The following is a 21,783-nucleotide window of genomic DNA, read 5'->3' as shown; positions in this document are numbered from 1 at the left end:
AGGCTCCCTCAGGTAGAGGGCTCGTCTTGGCTAGGGAGGCGTGGCCATGCTGGCCTGGAACTGGGGTGGTGAGCTTGTGCTTGGAGAATCCGCTACTGCAGCTCTGGAAGGCACTAGCTGGGAAACTGAGGCAGGGAGGGCCAGGGCTCTCATGATCAGCTTGGATCACGTCCCTCCCTGGTGCACACTGCCTCAGTAACTAGCTTTCCCAGGACTCCTTTGCTTGCTGCACCTTCCAGCAGAGAAGCCAGTCTGGAGAGAGAATGGAGGGGAGAGGGAAAGATGCAGGGCCTTCCTTTTCTCCTTCCGGCCCCTTGAGACTCCACCTCGGTCCTCCCCTCGGGCTCCCACGGGACCCTTGTAAGACAGCCTCCCCTCGGTGTAAGATGGTCCCGCTTTCTCTTAAGCAAGCTAGAGAGGGTTTCTGGCTTTCGCTTAACATCATGAATTTGCCCCAACATATCTTTTCAGACTTGGATCCCATTCCTCCCCCAAATCCTTTACTTAGTGAGACTGGGCCGGCTGCCTTTCCCAACCTCCTCCTGCTCCTCCTGCCGTCTGTCTCTCTGCTTTCTCCACCCTCCATGTGTTCAGATCTTGGAAATCAATCTCCAAATGTCCACTGTCCTCTAAAGCATCCCCAGATCCCCCACCTCCCTCCCCGAGTGTCCACAGCACTGACTCTGTCCTTCCTGAGGCCACTGCTCCCATATGTCATTTATGTTCTAATAACTCTTAACTGGGCCCTGAGCGCCCCACGCCTCCTTCATGTCTGTATCTGGCACAGCAACTGTTTACGAAGTGAAATACACGTGACCTTAATAAATTGAGCAATATTCATTGGAAAACACATTTAATTTCAAAGTAAACAAAGATGTTTGTACATTAAAGTATTTAATTAGTGAAACAATTATCAGTGTAACAAGCTGAAAAATACAGCAACTTGATACAAGACTGAGGTAACAAAATACTTCACCAAAAATCTAAAGAATCGCAAAGGGCTGATGTTCAGTGTTACTTCGGGTGAGACACTTCACAGAAATTAGAGAAAGTCCTTACACAACTGCATGCAGGGAGTGTGCTGGGGAAGACAGCCGGGGAGAGGGGGACAGGTTCAACAAGAAATGAATTAAAATGTAGAAACTGATTTTCAACTTATTTTGAAGAATACATAAGAAATGGATACTTAAAATACTCTCTACGCAACATTTTGAATGCTAAGTGAAAAACCATGCATTTTGGCACAAAATTTATTTAAAGGTCATACCATACTAATAAATTAATTACTATCGTTTCATTACCAAATGGTCTCAGTCATTCAGAAATGGGTAAAGAGATTAGTGGTTATAGAAGGGACAGATGCTCCATGGCGTCGCTGCTGGGAGCAGGGACTTCGGGCTGCCTCTGGTGTCCACTCACTTGTGCAGCCTGTGAGGTGGTCCACGGTGCAAATTCTCAACGCTCAAGAGATGCAGCTCTCACTCATGCTGTACTTATGTTTAACATGAAATTAAAACCAAAAAACCTATGAAGTAAATACTGTGAACATGCTGGCCCTGCTCTCATTCCACCTTGGGGTCCTCTGCGTGCCCAGCCCCAGCTCTGCCCCGCCTGTTCTGCACCGACCAGTGCCTGGGACGGCAACTCCATCCAGTCACTGCACTGGACTCTCAGATCAAGGGGCCGGCTGTTCAGTCGGCTGAGCCTCTCGAAGCGTCTCTGGAGGAGTCTGCACAGGCCTTGTACTCAGTGCTGGGAGACAGGCAGGGTCTTGCCAGAGGAGATGCAGTGTGAGGATTATTTGTTCTTTGAGCGGTCAGCTCCTGGGGGCAGGGACTGGTCTGTCCTGTTCTCAGCCATTTACATCCGGGAGAGCCTGGCACACAGGAAGCACTCACTGGAGATGTGAACGAATGAATGAGTGAACGGGTGGCTCTGCAGAGAATGTCGTTTTTTTCTTTTTTAAACATGAAATCGCCCAACATGTCAGTATGATACGGGCTGAATAAAGTCATTTACGAAGTCACTAAAAATAGGTTGTGTTTTTGGCCATGTTTGCCTGGTCATAAGCATCAGTGATGTGGGTAGGAGCTCCAGATGCCACCTGTGAAATGAAGGCAGACCCTGCTTGCAAATGGCTTCCCACTTTCACGGGCCACGGTCCGCCTGGAAGACGGCATCCTCAAAGATACATGTCTTGGGCTTCGGAGGTGGGAGGAAGACGATGAAAGAAATACTGGCCATCTTGGCAAGAACAGAAACGCTTTATAAACTCAGTTGGCAAGGAGAGTGGGTTCTTTCCCAACAGAATCTTTTTAAGTATCTTCCTCTTTAGGATCCACGGTGGGGCAGGGTGACGAACGGGCTTCTTCAGGGAAGGAGAGGCCACGCGCTCTCACCGGGCACGCTCAGAGCAATACTGCTACTGCTGTCCATCAAACCAGTCCTCCCGGGGGCATTTCAGTCATCAGGACACACTTGGCTGACCTTGAGTTTCAAAAGGTCAACTGAAAGGAGTGAAAAACACTCCCAGGAAGGGGTGAGGGGCATGGTAATGATACCTATACTCCAGTTAGTAAACGGCATCCCACAATTTTCCTTTCGGGGTGTCATGATCTGTTTGCTTAAAATAAAAGATACAGCATATGCATGCAAGACATACCACCTACAATGGTTTCACAAACATTTGTGCACTATGGACAGTCAAAGAGCAAAAACCAGAAACGCTTCCCTCCAGGGTGAGAACCCGCCTGTGGACTTTCCCCCTCTGGGACTTGAGCCTTGCTCCTCCGTCCCAGCCTGCGGGCCTCCTCACCTGCAGCTTGAGGGGCAAAGCGACACCGGGAAGACAATCTTCCTTCACTGGCGAGCTTGGCCTGAGCCCCTGCTGGGAGAGCCCAGCGTCTCTCAGCTTGTCTCAGGACTCTTCTGGTAGCTCAAGGTTAGTACCAGTTTTACACAGACTTGGCCAATGAGGTCTAAAAAGATTCTTCAAGAATCCAACCTAAAAATAGTTCTAGGAGGGGATGGGGGATCAGTCTCAATTAGTGAAAAGACTGAACACTTTGGAAAGAACTGCAATTGTGCTGTTTCAAATTAGGCCCAGAAGGAAACATTTGTAAGAGAGAAGAAAAATTTGTAAAGGGCAGAAAATGATCTGATTTAGTGGAGCCCGAAATTCTGAGGTTGTTGGATCGGCATGTGTAATATTTCATGTGAGAAAACCCAGGACAACTGAAGAATGGAGAAATACAAGGAAAATACGTAGCTGACGTTCCAGTCGTGCGCATTCATCCACACTTAAGACTTTGTAAAAATTAACAGGCAGGATGAGACTGAATGTAGGTGAGAGTTAACACTGAGTGGTTCTGGTGAGAGGTTTTTGGGGTGTTTGGTGCCTTCATTCAGCTTTTAGATTTCAGATGCTAATTTGAATAGTCCTGGCTGTGAATCAGGTGCATGCACTGGACCCCAGCTGTGGGTAGGCGGGCAAAGCACCAGTGGCTAAGGCGTGATGGCCTCGCTTTTACTGTCTGCCGTTTCTCCTGGCATGAAAGTACTTTCGACTTTGCTCCGAAGGAGGGTTAGTGAATGAGCACAGTAAGGCCCCCCACAAAATAAGATCCTGATGACAACATCTTTCCTCACCAATTCATTTAAATTTTTAGGAAAGTTGTCACCATTTGATCAAAATATAGTGGTGGCTACTTTAGTTGTTTTGAAACTGACCTGTTACAGTTTCTTGGTTAAGATGCTGCTTTGAAGCATCTTGTCTGGAAACTGTTGCGGTGGTTTGATATCTGATCCACGTGAGCCATGAGGCCCCGATAGCAACAAGGACCAGAAATTCCGTTTCTTTCAGAACAGCATTTTAGGGTTTCCCCCTCACAATTAGGACACCCAGATGAGAGAGAGAGAAAGAGGGGGGGTAGGAAGAGAGGAGCTACGGTGACAAAGCTGCCATAAATAAAGTTAGTTTTTATTAGTTATTTTGAACAAAAATGTATTTGTGCAAAATAAAAGTCACTTAAAAATATGACAGATAAAGGATGTTGCTCATGTGCCGAGCTCTTAACTGAATGCAGAGCTTGGGCCGTCACTCCCCAGGGCTTGGTTCTCTTGTCACCATGGTCATCAACAATTGTGCCTTTGGACTTGGATGATGGAAAACTTGCTGGTGACTGGGTTGGGGGGAAATACTGTGGGAGCTTAAGGCCTCAGTATCACTCAGCTCCCCAGTGTAATCAGGACTCCCAGTGGGCCCTGCTCTGGCAGTGGAGGCAAAGGGGTGAGATGAGGGAGCAGAAGCCTCTGCCTGCAGGGAGAGGTTGGTGCAGCCACTCGCAGTGAGCATGGCCGCCTCCGAGCTGCTTCTGGGGAGCTAGGAGGTGTGGCACAGCTTTCCATCCTGGCAGGGAGTGGGCATGGGAAGAGGGGCCTTCAGGCCCTGCAGGAGAGGGGTGGGAGGAGCAAGCAGGCAGGGGCCCAGTCCATAGTCCTGAAGCCAGGTCCTGTCTCGGAAGAGCTGACACCACATGACCTGGAAGGGACCCGGGCCCGGAAGCAGCCTTCCAGATGAATAGCACCCATAGGAACAGAAAACAAGACACGATTTAAGGCATCGTTTGTTTACAGTAAAAGAATGCGAGGGACCCTTAACACGGGGGATCTGGGCTCTCACTCTGACCTTCCTTGGTGGACAAGGCTGTCACTAAAGGTTAAAGCAGGGCCTCAAAGCCAATGAAGTGTTGGATGTCACGAGTCTTGTGCCAAAATGCATGTTTCTCGAAGAGTTCACACTCGTTCGCATGCACACGTACACGGCACGCACGCGCAGAGGACGCTTCGGATTGTACAAAATCTGAGGGGGCCCTGAGCAACCCCATGCACTTGGGGTGTAGAGCCAGTTCCACAACCTGTTCCTGCTCTCTGGCCCCTCATGCAGGGCAACACTGTCCACTCCTTTGTGCAGGAGAAAGCACTGGGGACCCAACGTGGGCCAAATGCTCTCTAGTCGCAGCAGCAGCTGGCGGACGGACGAGGGCCCAGAGAGGGAGCATGGAGTGTAGCTGCTGAATGAGTGTCATGAGAGTCGCTGGGGATTGGTGGCAGATCCTGCACCGGTGGGGCCTCCGGACTGTGAGGCCACAGGCCCCGTCCCCTGGAGTCCAGCTGTGAGTCTCCAGCACCCTGGCCAGTGGCCTGTGCCCAGGACCTGCGCTCACCACCAGTCCCAGGCAGGGCTCCCAGAAGCTTCTGAAGTCACGCCAAGTCCTGCAGAGACTTATTCAAATGACATAAGGTTTGCAGGTACCTAGAAGAGAAAGCTCAGCCTTTGTCAAAGTCCCAACCTCTCAGATGGGGACGAGCAGTGGTCCCTAAAGGATGGGACCAGGCCTTGCCCAGTGAGTCTGTGAATGAGGTCAGGTGGGGAGAGGGCACAGAAATAGTGAACACTGCCACTGTGAAGTGACTGCTGCCAGGCACTGCTCTGAACACCTCATATGCATCATGTCCTTGAGTCCTCCCAACAATCCCGTGAGGCAGGTACTGGAAGCATCCCCACATAGAGATGAGGAAACGGGCTTAGCAAGGTGAGGTGCACAGCCAGTAAGTGGCGGGGCTAAGACACCAGGGCCCATGCTCTCAACCACTCTCCCTGGGTCCAGATAAAACTGAGAAGTCACAGATCCTGCAGGAATGGGGGTAGGGGTGGCAAGACTGGCAGGTGGAAGCACAAGGAGTAGGTTTGGGGAGATCAGGAACCCCAAGACTTCCCCATAGCTATATCCCCAGGATATGATCCCAGCTCCCTTTACTGGGGGACCACCCCCCCAAGGTCACGGTGTTACCCCCTCCCCTTGAAGCTACTAGCAAGCCCCAGGCCTCCTCCCCGCACAGTGCCCAGGGGATTCCAGGAGATCTGATGAGAAGCAATCTCATCAACAACGAATCCATCTTGGTGTCAGTGTGGGCAGGTGATGAGCTGGAAAGGCGCACCGCCCTCACCAGGAGACCGTCACAAGGGTGGGAGGGCAGCTCTGCTCCAAACAGCAAAAAGCAGGAAATCTACCTCGGGGATCACTCACAGAATTGATTTTAAAAAATGGGTACAGTAAATGAATGAAAATGATACACATGGACACAGATGAATCTTAGGAACACACTGCAGGAGAAAAGCAGGTCACAGAAGAGAATATATAGCTACGGTTCTATTTGTAAAAAAATGTTTTAAAAAATGTACCCCAGACAATACATTAAGGAATCAAAACAAGTGCTAACAATTCACAGGAATGGAAAACAAACAAACTGGGAGTTATGGGGTTATGACGTTTAAATGTTAGTACAAACAACTTTAAGAAATGCAACTCCCCCCAAAAGAAAACCACTCTCAGTCTCGGGGGCTTCCCAGGGCGCGGATGCATCTCTGTGGCCGTCCTCGCGCCCCCCTTGTTGCCACCACTGGGGAGGACTGGAAGGACCGTGGCTTGCTGAAATAACCCTCAGCTTTGGAGCAGTCAGTTGTAGCCAACGTCTTATTACTATTACTATATACAGCACAGAGCGGGACTACTTGGTTGAAAGTAAATTAGAAATAAAACGGGAAAAGAGTAGAAAAATGAAACGTCTTCCTCCCCTAGGTCTAAAAATTGGACAAAATACTGAAAAGTAGCAAAACCTTTCCGTGGCACCCCACATTTGCCACACATGAAATCCAACCCATTTGTCCTTCTGACCAAACACCTGCTCTGCCACCTGGGTGTGACCCAGTTCCCTGCTACCTGCTGTGACCCTGCTGCCACGCTCAGCTGCCCTAAATGGGCTCTCGTTCGGGCGACCATTGGTGCTCCTGGCTGGTGCCCCACAGAAAGGCCCTGTTCTCTCCCCCCCCCACTCTCCTGGGGGCCCACCTCAGGGCTGCCAGTCCCTGTTAGACCCAGAGCCACTCCAGCCTCCTGCTCACAGGTCACTCAGGGCCTCTGAGGGGTCCCGGACGTGCACGGTGTGACCAGCATGGGGAAGGTCAGGACTTCTTTCTCTTTTAATGTGACCTGAGGTGGCACCAGCCTTGTTCAAGCCCTAATGCCTTGTTCACTTGGCATCATCTTAAGGTGACTGGCCACCAAAAACAAAACCCCTGGTCTCTCCATTGTGTAGACGGGCACTTACATTTGTTTAATGCAGCGATTTTCATCTCATGCACACATAAACTAATTACTAAAATTCTGCGGCACACCAAAAAATATATTTTTTGCCAATCTGACAAAAAATAGGCATGATTTTGATCCATGCACACTGGACGGCTACTGTTGTGTTGGCTGGCGTCATTGTTCTATTTGACAGTCTAAGGGAAGAGAGGCCAGAGTCCCTGACTAAATAGGCACTGCGTGTTTAAAGAATTCTTGTGGCACACCGGCTGAAAATTGCTCGTCCCGGGTGTGATGGGTGTGGTGGGGGAGGGAGCCGAGCCAGAGCCCTGTTCATCAGCTGCCACGGCTGGCTCTCAGCACGCTAGCTGCTATTATTATTATTATTACTATTATTATTATTATTATTCCAAGGATTGTGGGGGCCAGGAAGCCAGTTAGTCAGTCTGGAGTATTCCTATGGATAAACTTTTGGGGGGAAGATCTAAAGAGATGCTGCGGCCTAACTGGCTCTGATGGATATTTCTGTGGGTTTCCTTTAGTGCGCAGAACACAGGGATGAGACTCAAAGTTCTGGCCTGAAGCTGGGTTTTGCCACAAGCCGAGCAGGGATGCCCTGTCTTTTGGGAAAAGGCCAATCACAAGAAGATGCCAGAGAGCCCAGCTGAGAGGCTCTGAGGGGAGGAGGGAGCCCTGTTTTCTAAGTACCCTCAGCCCCAAGGGTTGAGAGGGTATTTCAGGTGACAAGCAGGATTTTGGTGACTTTACCTGAGGCCTGTTGCTTTTACATGCATCGTCCAAATGCTTGTGCCACAGTATCGCATGAAACCGGGAACCAGTCTGGAACTTGTAAACATTGCCTGATGGGTAGAGAAACCACTAGTTAAGAAGTGGGTCACAGAAGAGGGTCTGCCTGTGACTGAGACATGAAGATAACGCAGACATGGGTAACTAAACTGAGGAAGGTCAGAGCCCGGGGCTTGCTGAGGAGGAGCGCCCCCCCTTGTGTTTCCAGGCTGGCTCTTTGGATCAGGGCCCTTAACCGTTTTTTGGGGCCATGGTGCCTTTGGCTCTGGTGAAACCTGTGGACCCTGACAGAATAATGTTTTCAAATGGGTAAAATATAATACTAGGGGAATCCATACTGAAACACAGGGATCAAACTACTAAAAAGCAAACAGGTGGTGCAGCTCTGCACGTGCCACTTCAGTAGAGCACAGCTACAAGAACCAGGGGGTCTGAAGCTGCACCGTGGCGCAGAGAGGTGCGCATGAGCGGCACTCTGAAATGTCTGCGACAGTGCGTGCCACCAAGACGCCTGTGGTTTCTCTCGGGGATAAAATCACAGATATTGTGATTATTCTAGGAGTTTAGAATCCAAGGCCTGGGCCACACTGGGGCTGTGTCATGTGACACGGCTGCCAAGGAGACAAGCTGACCTGTTCTGAACAACAGTGCGGACAGGGCTCCTGGACAACATGGTGCCCAGAACCTTCCCTTCTTCCTAGCGTGGCCAAGGGGTACGGACAGAACCCAGAGGAGCTGGGAGCTTTTGTAAAAGGGTTCTTCTCTGAGCTGGCCTTGGGTCAGGACACTGCCGGAGTCTCATGGCACCAGTAATATCTGGGGTGTCCCTGAAATCTCCCAGGACCAAGACCCTTCTAGCCACACGGTTGCTGCCTCCTCCAGCATTATGTCATTTATTCTAAGAGCCTGAGACTCCAGCGCCAGGGGTGATGGGCCCCGGCAGTCACAGGTGAGGCCACAAAAAGGATTCCTGCAGCCACATGCCATGTGCACTGCTCAGTGGACACAGCGACCACGATCCTAGCAGCTTCCGTGGGCTAGTGAGGGAGCCTGAGAACATCAGAACCTAAAGCAAAAGGAAAGCTGTACCTCAGCAGTCCCTGTCGCTTCAAGGTGCACGTTTAGCAGAAGGGGACACACGGTCGAGGGGCTGCCGGCACCAGCTCCGCCCACTGCCTACCTCTGTCTGGGTTATTCAGCTGGAAGATGTCCGGGTGCTCAGGGTCGTCGGGCAGCTGTACCATCCAGCCCGCAATGGAGACCTTCTTGCCAGGTGTGGATTTATACTGGAGGAGAGCAGCAGCAGCAGGAGGCTCACACCCCCTTCCCCACGGAAGGCTGGCCCGGGCCACTCAGCCCCCCCCCCGCTTCCCCCCCCCCACTCCCTGCTGTTGACAAGAGGTGAAGTCCCCGCACGGAGAGGCCTTTCGCGGACTTACGTGTTTTCTGTCTGTGCCCCGCAAGGACTTGGCTCCATAGTACAGGAGGGTGGATCCTGAGAGAATGACCCAGTACCTGGTCCATGAGGACAGCTGCGCAGGAAGGGGAGGCTGAGTGACAGCACCGAGAGTGGAGGCAGCAGAGCCCCGGCTGCCTGATCACACACCCAGCCCCTCCTCCCAGTCAATCCCGGGCCCCACACACCCCTCGATGCCACCTCCACCAGGATCCAGAGGAGGCGACTGTCCTCACCAGTGCCTCTGAGCCCCTCAGCCCTCAGCCCTCCCCCCCCTCCGCTCCTTCACTCAGAGCCCTTCCTTTTCCACCTGGTCCAGGGCAGTGCCAAGGCATAATTTCTATGTGTTCAGGGGACCTGGGCCCAAGAATGTCCCGGGGGGAAAACATTTTAAAAACACAGGTATGGTAAACCTCAGCTAGAAGGACCATAATGCCTGCGACAGGGAGCTCTGGCAGGGATTGAATGGCGCCGCTTTTGAAGAATTTATGGCTAGAGGTGGGAAACCCGCAGGGCCGAGCTGTGGGCATGGGCTCCGTTTCTCTAGGCATGAAGGCTGGCACTGGCCGTTCAGGGCCCGGCTCTTTGGTTTGGGGAAAATCACTTCAGTGGCTTTCCGGCTCTGCACAGGCGAAGCAAATGGCCCGCCTTAGGAGGAAGAGGGCTGAGCGCACAGGGGCTGCCTGCTCTGCAGCACAGCCGGCCAGGCCCCCACACACCCGGCGAAAGCAGCGCTGTCAGACCGCCCGCGGACGCCCACGGGTGAATATAGCACGCAAAAAAAAAGGGTCAGGACCTCCTGAACTGATCTCATCGTTCCCTATCGGGAAACCAGCGTTTGGGAAAACACTGTCCTGCTCTGGCCTCAGAGTGGCTGGGGCCTGAACTCTGGGAACGGGAGAGAGGCCGGCAGGTCAGTACAACAGGCTAGATACAGGGCCCCATGTCACAGGATGCTTTGTGACACTCGGGTCCAGGGGTAGTGTGGCCCAGGGCTGGGGTGCAGACTCCTCCCCCATGAACCACCTGGCACCAGAAGATAGGGGACAGTCTGGAGGCTGCACCTGGACTAGGGCCCTGGCATATTCATGGGTGTCGGTAGGAGGAGCATCTCCAAATGGCTCCATGGGCAGTGGACAGGTGGGCAGGGGCCAGAGCAGGAGAGGAAGGCAGAGTAGATGCAAGCAGATGCTGCCTGGAGACGCAGCTCAGACAGATTTGCAGGCAGCTTGCCGTGGGTGGAAATAACAGAGAGGCCTTTGAAGGGACTGAGGCCCTGCCATGGGTGGAGGTCATGGGGCCAGTGACATCTGGGTCCAGCCCGGGTGACCTGGGGGCTAGTGGTAGAGCCTGAAAGGCCTCCTGATTCCTTGTCCCTGTCTTGTGACTTGTTTTATGATGCTGGGGGGCGGGGGGGAGGGACTGGATCTGGGAATATCCAGGCCATGCTGCCCTTCTCAGGGGCAGTATTCACACTAATTCCCCAGGTCTCCAGGCTTCCACTCATCCTCAAGATAACTGTCTAGCTCCTGTTCTCTGCATGCTCACTGTGTGCACATGACGTCTTGCCAAGTCCTTTACGACATAATTTACAGATGGAGAAACTGAGTTCCTCACTCACTCAGTGGCAGAGCCTGGGCTGGAACCCTGGTTGGCTGGTATCTGGAGCCCAGGCCCCTCGCTGAGGCCCATGCTGCCTCCCAACCAAGGGGTGTGTGCACTTACTGCGGGCTTCCGTCCTTCCTTGAGCAGAGTTTTCCTTCGTAAAGGCCCCTCCATGGTGGGCACTGCGGCCGAGCTTCCCAGCGTACAGATGCACGGGCCGGTGGGGCTGAGGGGAGACCACCGGTCATACACTGCCCGGAGGAGCTGAGGGCAGGACCCTCTCAGTCACTGGGATCCACGATGTTGCCACAGACTGGGGAACTCACCAGTGCTGGGGCATGGCCAGGGACAGGAGGGCCCCAAGGCGACAGAGAGCATGAAGGGAAGGTAGCCCTGGGCTCACCCACATCTGGGAACTCTGACCCCCCTCATCTATCTGAGTGCTGCAAGCCCTATGTTTGGTGACCAAACCAGGCCCCTAGGAGCACCCACACCCTATCCTGACCACCGGCTTCCTCCTGGGCTCAATCTGTGGGCCTCCTCTCCACGTGGGGAGCTTGAGGACTATGCAGACCTTCTTTGTGTTGGCAGGAGCCTGGGAGGAGCATGGAGGAAGTGGGCGAGGTGGGGGGGAAGTGGGAAAGGAGCAGAGGGGACCCACACACTGCCAAGACTTGCGCCTCTTCCTCAGGGTTCCTATCTCACCCTCTGCCTGGGCGGAGGGGGGGGGTTCAGGTGCCACCTATGGGTGAAGACGACCCAGTGCAGCACCAGCCCAGACGTCTCCCCTAAGCTCCATCTCAGACAGCAGAAGCTTCTGCTCACTGGAGAGGCAGCCCCCACAGACACCTCCCTCAGCCGGCGCCTTCCCCCAGGCTGCTCTTCGCTCCATCCCAGGGAACAGCACCACCGCCCACCTGGCTGCTTGAGCCAGAAACCTAGGGGTTTTCTTCTCTTACCCCTCTACCCCTGCAATGTCCGTCCCAGCCACCCCACTCCCCCCAACGTACAGGGAGCTTGATCTGCCTCTGACCCACTGCCCACGCTCAACACTGGCCTCCCAGAATCCGCTCTTGCCTTCCTCCCATGTGCTCTCCACACTCAGCCTGGGTGACCGGGTCATGCCCTCTCCCCTCTCCCCTAACGCCTCCATTGCCTGAGGCCACCATCCTAACGCCCCTGCTGGATGTGGCTCCGCACACCTTTCCAGCTTCATTTCACATCCTTTCCCCATCTTTCCTGACTTTCCTTCATACGGAATGACCCTCCTCTTCTTGCCTCAAGGCCCGGTGGACTGTCCCTTTGCCTGGGGACACTCTTATAACCCTCTGCCTCCCCTCCCTTTATTTTGTCCGGTTAATTCCTCTCTCTTCCATACTTTTTTCCAGGGAGGCCTTCCCTGCTCTCCCCTCCCAGAGCACCCCCTTCTCTGGGACCACGGGCACCTGTGATTTTGTTCCATTCCTCTCTCTCCTGTAGCAGCAGCTCGTGGACTGAGGCAGTGGCCATGTCCATCTCACTCACAGCCTCTAGCACGGAGCTTGGCATCCAACATGCACCCTATAGCTCTTTGTCGAACAGACAGACACATGAATGAATACCTGTAGACGCAGCTCCGGGTTCTGGGAGAATTCCGAACTGGAACCCGCCAGTTGGGCCCCAGCGTGGCATAGAGACGTCCCCTGCTTTGGAGGAAAAAGGTTGAGTTTTAGCAACAGGCTGGGAAGACCAGATAATCTGCAGGAGGCAAGAGCATCTCAGACTGTGGTCATTAGCTCAGGAAGCCCCAACCCCAACTCTTCCCGCTGCTTCCTCGGTCATGGTTCAAGCACCTCTGGGCACATCTGAGCTGCCAGGCCAGTGAACAAATAGCCCCAGGTCTCCATCCCTGCAAGTCCCCAGGTCTCCAGGTAATTATTTCCTTGAGAGGCTTGCAATGAAGTGAGTGGATGGGATGCGCTACAGAAAATGATGAATCTGCTCTAATTTCTGAAAAGCTTTGGTACTTCATTGTGACTGGCAACACTGTCGAGCACCTTACAATGGCTGTCACACCGCGACATGTCACCACCCTGTGAGTGGGGCCGTAAGCCGGCTGCTCAGGGGGCTCGCTCACAGACCGCCTCCAGGGTTGCTCTCCTCCCAGCCACACCCGGGGATTTCTCATGAGAATGAACTTGGCTGTGGTGTCGTCCTTCATGCGCAGGAGTCTCCTCATTCAGTCTGAATTCCCGCTGAGCTGAGCCTCTGCTGATGTGGAGCCAGAGATGGACCCTCCCTTCCCTGAGCTGGATCTTCTGGCTCCTTCTCTCAACCTTTCTTCTCAGAAGTCTTCTTTCCCAGGTACCCAGGAAAATGTGCGACAATAGTGGACTGTCTGCGATCACCAGTAGTTCCTCAGACGGGGCGATGGGGTGGGTGCTGCCACCTTCTCTCCTTCATTCTGTCCCCTTCTCAAGACGGTCCATGGCTACATACCTAACAGATGTGGCAGGACGGACATGTGTCGATGGCGAGCTTTACATCAGCATCTTCCAACAGGTCTAGCCTTGCGAGCAGTCTTTCTGTGTTCTCCCTGAAGGAGTGAGGGGCTGCCCAAGGCACTGGGCTGGCAGGGTCGCTGGGGGCTCGCGGAGGAGTCACTAGTGAGTGAACACTCTGATGCACCAGGCCATGCACTATGCCTCTCACTGGAGCTTTGTTCAAGCACGATTAGGCTCCCCAGAATGGGGAAACTGAGGCTCGGTGATATGAGGACACTTGACAGAGATGTGAACCCAGTTAGCCAGGATCTGGACCCAGGTCTGTCTGACCCTATAGCCCAAGCTCCTCCCCTACCTTTCGGGGTGGGGAGAGGCTAAGGTGCCTGCTGAGGTGGAGTCTGCCCTGGGGACTGGGCCCAGGTTTGGAGCAGCCCTGTGTGGGCAGCTGCCTGGCATTCTTCTCCGGAGGCCCCACTTCTTGTCTGTTTCAGCTGCAGCTCCTGCTGGGTGGGCTTTGTCTGTGTGGGTGAGGCTGGATGGCCACATACTTAGGCCCTGGGTCTCCTGGGGTGGGGCCAGCTCCCGGCTGCCCGGTCCCTGGGCTTCCCCGATGGAGTGTTTTTCTGGTGGCTTTGGCTTCCTGGCACTAAAGAGCAGCTGCTGTTGATGGACTCCTAACCATGAGACAATTAAGTGCCCTCACACACCATGCCTCCCAACTCCAGGAGGGGGCACCGTTCTCACCCTGTCATAGAAAAGGAAACTGAGGCTCAAGGAGGTGAAGCCACCTGTCCCACCCCACTGGCCTGTCCTCAGGGATGGAGACACAAGTGCTCAGAAAGAAAGGCTGGCTTTCCTGTGTGAATGGAGGGCCCATGTCAGTCAAGCTGCTCCAGGTGGGGAAAGTCAGAGCCAGCTCCCCCTGGAGACTGGGGAGTGACCCGGCCTTGAAAGGCAGTGGGATGGTGGCTCCTCCCCGAGATCAGCTCGCAGAGAATGGAGTCAGGGCTGCAGTGGCCAGCTTTCCCTCCCAAGGTGGGCCCTGCAGAGCTGGAGGAGGGTGTGACGGTGGGGCAGCTCTGGCTGGGCCAGGCAACCTAACATCAGCACAGGGGAGCCAGGGACAAGCCGATCCCTTCCCTGATTTGAGAAGATCTGTCATTTGAATGTTCAGGGCCACAAAATGCAAAATGAATGGGCAGTGGTATCTGAAGAAAATTCCAGAAATCACAGAATTTCTCTGACTGTCATGGGGGCTCCCCATCCAGAACCATAGGCACCTTTCCCGGCATCATGCTGGGAACATGTGGCTGAACAGCATGTACCCCAGGGAGCCCATTTACTGTTCCCTCCCAGGGACGGGTCTTGGGGGTGGCAGGGGGGAGGGCTGTAGTCGACAACCCTGCTCAGGGCAAGTCTGGTCTGGGGAGGATGTGGGCTGGCAGCCAAGTAGACACCTCCATCCCAAAGGGCGTGCAAGACAGTGATGATGAGGGTGATAGGATGATGGGCGGAGGGACGGTGGGACAGTGGGATGGCGGGTGACAAGGAGGAAGGGATGATGGGTGGCAGGTAATGAGCTCAGCAATCCCCATTCATTATCTTGTTAAGCAAACAACACTGTGAGGCGGGGACTATTATCCCCACCTATAGACAAGGACTCCAAGGTTTGGAGAGGTGGAGGAACTTGCCCAAGGTCACGACACTAGGAAAAGGGAGAATGAGGGGGACTCAGCCAGGGTCCTGCTAGAGCCAAGAGCACCATGAGAATTCAGACTAGCCAAGACAGGCCTTCAAGACATCTCCCCTTGAGAGTTTTCTAGGTACACCTTAGCCGGCAGGTATCTAGGGGGTTAAATTTCATTATTTAACCCTGAGTCCCTGTTACTGGTGTAGGAGGTTGGGGGGCAGGGAAAAGTCTTGGACAATATTCATACTAAGGCCTCAGTAATCTTGTCTTAGCAGAAAAAGGAACCCCCATTCTTCTATCTCAAGTGCACGGAGCCGTGGTAGGAGTGGACCTGTGCAAGGGCCCAGGTGAGGCTGTTCATCAACAGTGTCCCCCGACTCCAGCAAACCTGGGTGGGGAGCCGTCCCATGCGGCTGCTTCCTGATGATTCACTCTCATCTGCAGACAGGAAGCTGCCACCCCGAGTCCTGCTGGCCCCGGGGCATCTCTCCAGCAGTACTTGTTAAAGGACTTCTACTGCCTATGAGTCACCCACTCTCCTTTGGGCAATGTCCCCAATCACTTGCTTGCTGACAAGAGGTACCTACAGAGTGAAATTCATAAAAATCCCCAAGGAAGCTTCTCAAATGGAGCACCTCCGCTTATGTGCTATTTCTTGTGAGCATTCTCCCTGCAAGGCTGAGGGACCTGAGGCTCAGAGAGATTGAGAGACAGGCCCAAGGCCACTGAGACAGCTGCAGTCCTGACCGCAGGCCCCTCCCAGTGCTGCAGGCTGTGTCCAGAGCCAGGCTGTGACCTCTCACTGCGAGGTACACTAGGGACTTCAGAAACCAGGATACATCCTGGAGCCCACCTCTCCTGCGGTGACTCTTAAAGACACCAAGCACTCCCAGGCCATCTCTCCCATCCTGGTACACAACTCAGGCCTCACGGCCTCCTCAGGCCCCAGGACCCCCTTGAGAGCCCACTGTGTCCTACTCACCAAATGTCCTTGGGCTTCTGCTTAACTATCACCTCGCCAGGGGCATAAAGAAGCACCTGCTATCTTTACTGGTGGGCCTGGCTGAAACAGCCCCTTCCTCCTTTCACTGCTGAGGAGCCTGGAGCTTGCTCAAGGTCAGCTTGGTGCAACATCCACAGTCCCTACTTCCAATGAAGTCCATGGGGACAGTGGAAGGGACGCCTCACTCCCCTCCTTAGAGTGTGCCCCTCAGGGTGGTGTCTGACAGGGAGCAGTTGCTTAATAAATTCGTATTGAATAAATGAATGAGTGAATGAATGAGGGAGGGAAGGGAGGGAAGGGAGGGAAGAGAGGGAAGGGAGGGAGGGAAGAAAGAAGGAGCCAATGGATAGTCCAGGTTTGGATGATATTTAAGATCTTGGCACCGTGCCTGTTTCCCACTCGATGTCCCCTTGGCCTGTGGCCAGGGGGACGCTGGATTGCCTGTAAGCCTCTTCCTCAGGGTCGCCCAGAGTCCTCTGACTGGTGCTGAGAAGAACCAAGCTTTTTCTCAGCAGGTCTGCAGTCTCCCCCTGGGGCCTGCCTGGTCTCATGCCACTGCTGAGGTGGCCCCAGGGGTGGGCAGTGGGGTTCGCCTGCCCCAGAGAGTGAGAACAGAGCAAACGCCCCTCCAGGGGTCCTAGAGCAGGGACAGAGGGAGGGCCTTGCTGCTCCTCACTTCCTGCCCTCCATCTGGGGTTTCACAAGGACAGACTGACTGACCGACAAGGGGCCAGTGCCCGTAGCTGTCACAATGGCCTTGGACGAGGCCTGAAAAAGTGGTGGACAGGTGGGCTCAGTGGTCAGGAAGACATGAATCCGCGGCAGCTTTGCCCCAGCAGAGTGCGAAGCAAGCCGGGTCACGCCACCTCCCTGAGCCCTGCTGTCCACACGCATAAAATGGGGACACTGACTAAGCATTGTGTAGAAGTGCTCGCGGACCCGGTGAGACCAGGACAGTGCCGGGCACCCAGGGAATGCTCAACAAAGGTCACTTATCGCCTGTTTCATCCTCGTGCCCGGTGAGGACTTGCTGGGTGGGATCCTCCTCTCTCTGGCCATTTTCTGTTTATGGGGACTGAGGGGACAGGAGGCTCAGCACCAGAGGAAGAGTGTGAGTACGTGTATGTGTGTGCTAGTGTGTGTGTGGTGTATATCTGTGTGAGGTATGCATGTGTGTGAACGTACGTGTGTGGGTATGTTCACCCACATGTGCGAGAGGACGTGAGTGTGTGTGTAACTGTGTGCGTGTGCCTGTCTGTGCACACGGGCCCCCACACATTAGTGGAGGGCCAATCTGAGGGACGGTGCAAACCTGCCTCTCACAACTTCCTGCGTCACTGGGTTTCTCCCTGCCTCCCCTCAAAGTCGCCACGATGCCCTAGGCCTCTGGCAGCGCCATGGCCATGGAGCTCACCATTCATAGAGTCCCTGTCTTCCCAGGGCCCACATGGCACCTGGCACCGAGAAAGCAGCAAGATGTGGAGTGGGTGCCGAGGGTGAGTTCCTGAACGGGAGGCCTGGTTCCCCAGGCAGAGAGGTCCCCGCAGGGAGCCGAACTTGGGCAGAGGGATCCACTTTGCTGTCGCCACTGCCCAGAGTGCTGGGTGCAGCCCAAGGCTGAGGCCATGTGGGTGCAAAACTCTCAGACCCCACCAGGCGGAGCCACATGCCCGTCTGCACATGAGGCCTGTTCTCAGGCTTCTGGTTTCAAGAACCTACATTTCAGAACAAATATGCTCCCAGGTCTCCTCAGCTGCTTGGCCTGAGGAAGAGGAGCTGGCCTCAGGTTCCTGGGCTCACTCTGGACCAGGTGATGAGGGGCTGCTCAGAACATGGGGCTGGGACCCCCACCCCACCCCTCCCTCATTTGGTCCTGCCCCTGAGCCAAGCTGACCTGAGGAGCCACAGAGCAGCCTCACCAGGCTGGGCCAGTGGGGTGAGGTTGGGGGCTGGTCCCTGCTTGGAGCTGTCTCCAGCTCCCCAGGGCCCGAGCACCTCCCCTGGGAGGGAGGCCAAGCTGAGGCCACACTCACCTTTCCAGCCCTGAAGACATCTCTTCACTAAACTCTGAGCTCTCACTACTGCCTGGAAAAGGAACACAGATCAGTGAGCAAGGCAGCCTCCCCCTGGAGGGCCTGTTCTCCTGGCTCACTGGGCACAGGCCCTTGAGCTCCACACAGGTGCTAGAGAAACAGCTTCTTGATGCTGTGGGTCATTGTCACTGGGGTTTCTGCTGCTTCTGTTTCTGCCTCTCTGCCCTGGGAGGGTGGAAAGCACCTGTCCCACTGGTCCCAGGTGGTCCTCTACTCCCTTCCCACTGCCCCCTGGAAGGCTGCGGCTGCCTGCCCCAGGACCCCTGGGGTCTGGGTCCTTCAGCCTGTGTTTTGGCCTGGCCTGGCTCCCCAGTGCCTCCCTTTGGCCAAAGGAAAACCAGTGCTAGAACAGGCCTCGCCTGATGAGGACAGGGGCCAAATTCTCACTTCTTGCCCCAAGAGTCAGGGCTTGACTAAGCCCTGGTCACAGAGCAGCTGCCCAGCATTAGAAGCCTCGAAGGAGGGTCCCTTTAGACCCCTGGCCAGTACACAGGGAGAGAGGGGCTCCCCCCTTCCCCCAGGCCTGCTTCTCAGGGGCTCTCCAAGGCCCGCCTCCAGCCACAAGGACAGCAGAGATTCTGTCACTTCACCGATGCCACGTGCCTTTGCATTCCTGCTCAGACCTCAAGGAGCCTCAGTTCAGGGCTCTCTGCCTGGGCTACCTGCTGGCACCAAGGCCGGACAGTGGGAAAGGGGGAAGGAGGAGGTCTCAGGCCTGCTGGGAGTTACGGGACAGAGGGGACCAGCTCAGCTCCAACAGGGCACATGCGCACAGCCACCTGCTCCTGGGCTTTCAGCTCCAGGCAGAAAACCATCTGAGTTTCCGAATACAGGAGCTGAGAACCAAAGCACTGGTGATCCCCTGCCCGGATGCCAGGCAGCACTGCATCTGACTCTGTTTTCTGGCCAGGAAGAGCAGGGCCTGGGCTCAGGCACAGCCCAGGAAGTTTCCAGGATGTAAACCAGCTGCAGTACCGCGCAGCTGAACGCTTCTGGGCCAGCACTTCCCACCTGGTTCGGAGCCCATCCCACAGGACACTGCGAGGGAAGGGTGCCGTGACCAGACTGTGGGGCCCTGCAGGCTGCCTCAGCATTCAGAGTCTAGAAGAGACCTGCTCACCTGCTTTAACAAGCCTTTCCCCGGCTACATCCCCACGACTCTTCTCCGGGTATTAACCCTCTGAACCACACCGCTGCACACCCGACTAGGTCTCAATAGGATGGCCTCCTCCCAAGATGGAGGCAGACATGGGCCTTGCTTGTCACAGACCCTCTGGTAGTGGGAGATGGCTGTCCCCTGGACACTGGCCTCATTTCACAGGAGTGTAGGACATTTTCCCTGTCCCCACACACCCTTCCTCCCTAAGCTCATGGGCCCTCCACCCTACAGGCCTCACCAGATCAAACCCCGAGCCTGGCAACTATCTACACCACCACCCGCACCAGGAGGGCTCCCTGCTAAGGAGAGCAGACAGACACACAGACACAGGACTGCAGAAGCACAGACACGCTGAAAGGGCAGGGCAGCGGAGAGTACACTTGTCTGATGATAGTAAGGACGGGCGACCTGGTCACTACAGAGGGATGGGCCTGAGACCAGAGCTCACGCCATCCTCGGCTCTGACTCTGACCCCGCCCCGTCCTAGACTCAGCTGCTGTCCCTTCTGGTGACATGAGCACCATTTCCAGCTGAAGCTCGCACATGCAATCACACCCTTGAAGATCACTTTTTCACCCACTCTGACTTTTTGGAGTGAAGACAAACACACAGATGAGAGCCCAGCGGCCCGTCAGCTGCTGTCCTTGGGCAGCTTCCGCAGGGTTGCCCTGTGTGCTGGGGTCTGTGGCTCCCCCGGGGACAGAAGCCCCACTGAGGCAGCAGCCAGGCTCTCACAGTTGCCAGCCAGTGGCGGCAGGTCTCAGGTGTGTCTGGCTGCCCCTTCCACCTGCTTGCTATGCTCAGGGCCACCAGCAGGTTGAGGACAAACCCAGGCATCTCATGACTCTGGTGGCACCTATGGGGGGCCCTTCTGTGGGGGTGAGGGGCCGCCGGGCGCTGCACAGTGAGAGACAGACACGAGCACACGCCAGGCTGTGGCCACCCACTGTCGTGTGCAGGCCAGACGCTTACCTAGGGAGAGTCCATTGGTGATGGCGGCGGAGGAGGTGAGGGCGAGGCCCCTGCGAGGGCTGCGGGACTCTAGGACACTGTCGTCCAGCAGGTGCCTCGCTTTCTCCGATGGGAATGTCGCACTTTTACTCTCAACTACACTCAACTGACACATCATACTGGAAAACGGAAAGGAAGAGAGAAGGCAAAGCTCCTTATCTACGGAGTAACAGCGGTCACACCTGCCTCGGGCTCCTGGTAGACGGCGCACCTGCAGGACAGACCTCCACCCAGAACCAGGGCACAAGTCAGGCTCTGCCCCATCTCACGGCGTGACTTTGGGCAAGTCCCATCCTTTATCTGGGCCTCAGTTTCTCCATCTTTCAGGTGGAGGCCAATAGTACTTGTCCTCCTGTCTCCCAGGGTGACTGAGGCTCAGGCGGGAGAGTGGGGCTTGTGAGCGATGGGGCTCGCAAGTCAAGGGGGAGTGACCCTGCGGTCACCATATCTGGTTCTGGAGTCACACACACCTGGTCCAAATCCTTGTTCCAGCCTTACAGTTGGAAGGTACTTCACCACATCGAACCTCATTGGACTCATAGTTACAATGCATATAACTCAGCACCTACCTCGGAGGCCTGCGGGGCCCAGTGAGATGTGTGACAGGCTCAAAGCAGAGTATCTACAGAGTAAGCCCTGGACACTCCAGGAGCAACCATTTCCTCCTCCAGCCCATGAGTGACTCCAGGGCCAGCCTAGGCTGGCTGAGGCTTGTGTCTTAGTGGTGGGAGGAAGGAAGGCAGGAAGGAAGGGAGGGAAGGAGGGAGGATGAAAGAAGGCAGGCAGGAAAGAACAGAGGGAGGGGGGGATGGACGCAGCTATTCAGGAGCCTGTGCCCAATACCCTGGGGACACAGGCATGGCTGCCCCTGGCAATGCTGAGGCCCACCCGTGTCCCCCAGCTGTCAGCCCACAGGGCTGGGTGAGCCTGTGGCAGGTGCACTGTTCTGCAGGCTCCCTCTAGCAATGGGCAAGCAGAGACCGTGAGCCCTGAGACTGGCAGGCACCATGAGATACCTAGTGCTGCCTGGGATGACGGTGACAGTGCCCACTGGACTCTGAGGTTTACACAGGAAGGCACTAACTGAACTCAGGCAAACTTATGGAAGGAGTCCCACCATGCCTACTGAGATGGGGATACCTGTCACCAGTCCCACCCCAGCTTTTCCTGACCTTGTGCCAGGTTGAGGGGAGGGCACCAGCCAGGGATACCAAGAGCACCGTCAGCATCTTCCAGGTGGGTGGGAGAGCTCCAGCTGGCAAGCACTCCTGTTAGCCCAGACCCACGCTCAGCCAATGTATAGCCCAAGTGGGTCTCACTCAGTTACC

The 21,783-nt window shown here is 55.1% G+C and overlaps 1 protein-coding gene across 2 annotated transcripts in view; it reads right to left on the bottom strand.

The window, feature by feature from the left end:
- Positions 1-848: 848 nt before the first annotated feature.
- The window catches only part of RALGPS1 (Ral GEF with PH domain and SH3 binding motif 1), a 193,442-nt gene continuing 172,507 nt past the window's right edge, over positions 849-21,783 (bottom strand). Inside the window, exons 12-19 of one of the 2 annotated variants that reach the window (XM_016210986.2) lie at positions 20,417-20,574; positions 18,226-18,277; positions 12,618-12,701; positions 11,137-11,242; positions 9,395-9,487; positions 9,136-9,241; positions 7,917-8,008; positions 849-5,314 (exon numbers count right to left, since the gene is read on the bottom strand). In XM_016210986.2, the coding sequence (XP_016066472.1) occupies positions 5,285-5,314; positions 7,917-8,008; positions 9,136-9,241; positions 9,395-9,487; positions 11,137-11,242; positions 12,618-12,701; positions 18,226-18,277; positions 20,417-20,574 (721 nt within the window). In that variant the 3' untranslated portion in view covers positions 849-5,284. The remainder of the gene's footprint in view (positions 5,315-7,916; positions 8,009-9,135; positions 9,242-9,394; positions 9,488-11,136; positions 11,243-12,617; positions 12,702-18,225; positions 18,278-20,416; positions 20,575-21,783) is intronic. The other variant, XM_016210985.2, reaches the window with a different exon arrangement.

The sequence above is a fragment of the Miniopterus natalensis genome, chromosome 12 (assembly GCF_054644295.1).
Source record: "Miniopterus natalensis isolate mMinNat1 chromosome 12, mMinNat1.hap1, whole genome shotgun sequence".
Classification (NCBI taxonomy): Eukaryota; Metazoa; Chordata; class Mammalia; order Chiroptera; family Miniopteridae; genus Miniopterus; species Miniopterus natalensis.
This window is presented reverse-complemented; position numbering and strand designations above follow the sequence as displayed.